The sequence below is a fragment of the Chlorocebus sabaeus genome, chromosome 23, assembly GCF_047675955.1.
Source record: "Chlorocebus sabaeus isolate Y175 chromosome 23, mChlSab1.0.hap1, whole genome shotgun sequence".
NCBI classification, from domain to species: Eukaryota; Metazoa; Chordata; class Mammalia; order Primates; family Cercopithecidae; genus Chlorocebus; species Chlorocebus sabaeus.
In genome coordinates, this window is record NC_132926.1 from 8,278,112 (window position 1) to 8,282,453 (window position 4,342).

The following is a 4,342-nucleotide window of genomic DNA, read 5'->3' on the forward strand; positions in this document are numbered from 1 at the left end:
TCTGAAATAAGAATGTCTTTAGAATCATGATGATAAGACAGGACTGCATTATAATTTAGTTGACAATGCTCTTCCTGTCTTAGCGGAATATGAAATAATGGTGTGTCTCATAATCAATGATGTATTTGTTCTTCTTCTCAGGGAGGAAAAGCAGTTTTCCCAAACCTGAATGTGCGTCAGAATCACCTTGAGGGCTCTTAGAACTCAGATAGCTGGGCTCCACCCCCGGAATCTCTGATTCAGCAAGTTTGGGGTGAGCCCCAAGAATTGGCATTTCTGGTAAGTTCCCCAGTGCTGCTGGGCAGCTGGTCGCAGCCCTCACTTTGAGAAGCACCTGGGTAGTGAGCAGACCTGGGTAGAGACAAAGGTGGCAGTTGACACAACTTTTGAGGGATGGGCTGTGCTAAGCACAGTACACTTAATCCTCACAGTAACTCCATGAAACTGGTGCCACGGTTCCCCCATTTTTCAGAAGAGTAAACTGAGTCAGTGAGGGGCTAGGATAGCCAACACATGGCAGAGGAGGAGTGCTAGGAGATAAAGAAACAGTCTGGTTGGCCAGAAGGACTGGTGAGGCCACTAGAGCCAGGGTTATCAAGCAAGGCTTCTCTGAAGTGGTGGCATGTGAGTTGAAAATGGAAATAAGTGTGTGAATGAACTCGCAATGAGAGGAGACTAGCTTTTTACCATTTATGTATGGTGAATACTGTGCTAAGTTAAACTAATGCTTACAACGGCCTTTGAAGTAATTACTCTTATTATGTCTATTTTCTACATAAGGAAATTGAGCCTTGCTATAGAATGAATGTTTGTGTTTCTCTCAAATTTGTATGTTGAAATCCTAACCCCCAAAGTGAGGGTATTCAGAGATGGATCTCCAGGAGGTGATTAGGTCACAAGTGTGGAGCCCTCATAAATGGGATTAGTGCCTTTTTGAAAAGAGGTTCCAGAGAACTCCCTTGCCCCTTCCACCACGTGAGGATGAAAAGAAGACTGCCATCCACAAGCCAGAAAGCAGGCCCTCACCAGACACTGAATCTTTTGGCCCCTTGATCTTGGACTTCTCAGCCCCCAGAACTGTGAGAAATAAATATCTGTGGCATAAGCCACCCAGTCTGTGGTATTCAGTTACAGCAGCCTGAACCAACTAAGACATGGCATAAAGAAGTGAAGCAACTACCCCACTAGAAAGTCAAGGGGCCAGGATACAAAGCCAGGAGGTCTGATGCAATAGTGCCTGCCTTCAGCCACTGCATTTTACAAACTCCCAGGCTGTAGAAGATGGGAGTGGTCACAGGACGCACTGTACTATAGGGATGGTGTTGGCTCTGGTGTCAACCAGTTCTGGGGTTGAATCCCTGGCATGGGACCTTGAACAAGCCACTGCACTTCTCTGATGTTCAGATTCCTTGCCTGTAAAATGCAGAAAGAAACAGCAACTCTGTACACTGTTTTAAAGACTTAGTCAGTTGATATGTACTTAGTCCAGTTCCTGGCACATATGAAGCATGCAGAAAACGGCAGTCATCGTCACTAGTGCTTTGTGTTGTGATGGCTTCCAGTGTAGCCTTTCAGCCAGACACTGGAAGGCACCCAAGGTCATCAGAATTGCCCATCTGATGTAAATCCAGGTTTCCCCACCAGGACATCAGCCGCCAGCAGTTTCACTAACACTCACTCCATCTTTCACAGCCTTGGAGGAATATCAAACAGATCCATCCTCTACCAACGGCTTCCTGTCCCTCGGCTATGAAGTCTTTCTTTCCTTGTGACTGTGCTTGAATGATGGAGAGTGGATGAGGGGCTGGGCTGTTCCGTGTGGGAAAAGGAAGCTGAACGCTTCTCTGTTCTCGCCTTCCTTAAACCCAAACTTCTGCTCAGTTGGGAATGCCTTCGCAAGGAAAACACAAATTTTCTTTTCATCCTGTGGCTGTTTCTTTTTGGCTTTGGTCAGAGTTGGCAGAATTGCCATAGGTTTCCAGCCAGAATCACAAGGCAGTTATCACACACAAACACACACACCCGGCTTTGTTTCTGAATCGTTTCAGTCACTCAGCTTATAAATTCCACATCCTCTAGCTTTGCACCACCTGCCCTCTTCCTACCCACAAGGAAACCCAAATCCAGTTCCATTTGACAGATATTCACTAAATGAGTGAGTTTCCAGATCCAGGCCTGGAGCTGCTGCAGGAGACTCAGGGACAGTTCCAGAGGAGTCCCTGCACCTGAGAAATGCAGTCTCGTGCAGGTCACACCTGGTCACTCTGCTGTCAGCCTTCCGTGGTATGATGGAGACAGCTAGCTGCTCATCAAACGTGTCCTCCTCCTCCAGTCACACAGCTGAGACATATCCCCAGCCTCCTTCACAATTAGGCATGACCCTGTGTTATGGGATTACATTCTGGGTCACAAAAATTTATATGTTGAAGTCTTAACCCCCAGGACTTCAGAATGTGACTTATTTGGAAATAGAGTCTTTGTAAATGTAATTAGCTAAAATGAGGTCAAACTGGAGGAGAGTGGGCCCCTAAACCAATATGACTGGTATCCTTACGAAAAGGGGAAACTTAAAGACATACACACAGAGAACACCTTGTGAATGTGAAGGCAGAGATTGGGATGATGCTTCTCCAAGCCAAACCATGCCAAAGATCACCAGCAAAACATCCAACACTGGGGAAGAGGCATGGAACAGATTCTACCCCAGCACCCTCAGGAGGAGCCAACCTTGCCAACACCCTGATCCTGAACTTTCCAGCCTCCAGAACTGTGAGACAATAAATTTCTGTTGTTTAAGACATCAAGTGCTTTTCCGCGCTACCTACGGAGGGGTCCATACGGCGTTGTTCTGGATTGCTCTCATTTCAGATTCCCGTCGTAACTTAAAGGGAAACTTTCACAATGTCCGGAGCCCTTGATGTCCTGCAAATGAAGGAGGAGGATGTCCTTAAGTTCCTTGCAGCGGGAACCCACTTAGGTGGCACCAATCTTGACTTCCAGATGGAGCAGTACATCTATAAAAGGAAAAGTGATGGCATCTACATCATAAATCTGAAGAGGACCTGGGAGAAGCTTCTGCTGGCAGCTCGTGCCATTGTTGCCATTGAAAACCCTGCTGATGTCAGTGTTATATCCTCCAGGAATACTGGCCAGAGGGCCGTGCTGAAGTTTGCTGCTGCCACTGGAGCCACTCCAATTGCTGGCCGCTTCACTCCTGGAACCTTCACTAACCAGATCCAGGCAGCCTTCCGGGAGCCACGGCTTCTTGTGGTTACTGACCCCAGGGCTGACCACCAGCCTCTCACAGAGGCATCTTATGTTAACCTACCTACCATTGCTCTGTGTAACACAGATTCTCCTCTGCGCTATGTGGACATTGCCATCCCATGCAACAACAAGGGAGCTCACTCAGTGGGTTTGATGTGGTGGATGCTGGCTCGGGAAGTTCTGCGCATGCGTGGCACCATTTCCCGTGAACACCCGTGGGAGGTCATGCCTGATCTCTACTTCTACAGAGATCCTGAAGAGATTGAAAAAGAAGAGCAGGCTGCTGCTGAAAAGGCAGTGACCAAGGAGGAATTTCAGGGTGAATGGACTGCTCCAGCTCCTGAGTTCACTGCTACTCAGCCTGAGGTTGCAGACTGGTCTGAAGGTGTGCAGGTGCCCTCTGTGCCTATTCAGCAGTTCCCTACTGAAGACTGGAGTGCTCAGCCTGCCACGGAAGACTGGTCTGCAGCTCCCACTGCTCAGGCCACTGAATGGGTAGGAGCAACCACTGAATGGTCTTAAGCTGTTCTTGCACGGGCTCTTAAGCAACATGGAAAAATGGTTGATAGAAAATAAACATCAGTTTCTAAAAAAAAAAAAAAAAAAGACATCAAGTTTAGGTGACGTGGAAGCCATATGTTGAAGAGGCCACGGCCTCCATCAGCCTGGGTCTCTGCGTGACTGCATGGAGCAGAGTCACCTACCCCCAATACCAGCTGGATTCAAATTACAGACATCGACTTCTATTTAGTAAGCCTCTGAGACCTGGGGATTTTTCTGACCATCTTGTTTAAAGTGGCCAGCCCTTATTTCCTTTCATAGCATTTCTGACACTTTATAATAATGTTTTTGGTTTGCTTACCTGCTTATTTTCTGCCTCTGCCACTAAGTAGTACGTTTTACAAAGTTAGGAGGCACTCCTATTTGTTGACTGAGGCTAGGCCAGTGCAGAGCAAATGGCCTAATGCCTAGCGAGTCCTCCTTTCTTATTTCTGGATGGGATATTCCTTTTGGTTCTGAAATGGTCAGGGAAGCAGGGTATGGCTACTCACTGTGACATAAAATGACCAGGTTG

General features: G+C 47.3%; 1 protein-coding gene across 1 annotated transcript; it reads left to right on the forward strand.

Moving 5' to 3' along the window:
* The first annotated feature begins 2,808 nt into the window (after positions 1 to 2,808).
* Positions 2,809 to 3,873, forward strand: LOC103217348 (small ribosomal subunit protein uS2). Its single transcript, XM_038009290.2, has one exon. It carries the CDS (start codon positions 2,902 to 2,904, stop codon positions 3,787 to 3,789), a length of 888 nt encoding a protein of 295 aa, XP_037865218.2. The 5' UTR covers positions 2,809 to 2,901; the 3' UTR covers positions 3,790 to 3,873.
* Positions 3,874 to 4,342: the final 469 nt, after the last annotated feature.

Excerpts from the sequence above, each read along its gene's own strand:
- LOC103217348 (XM_038009290.2), top strand. The coding sequence starts at position 2,902 with ATGTCCGGAGCCCTTGATGTCCTGCAAATGAAGGAGGAGGATGTCCTT.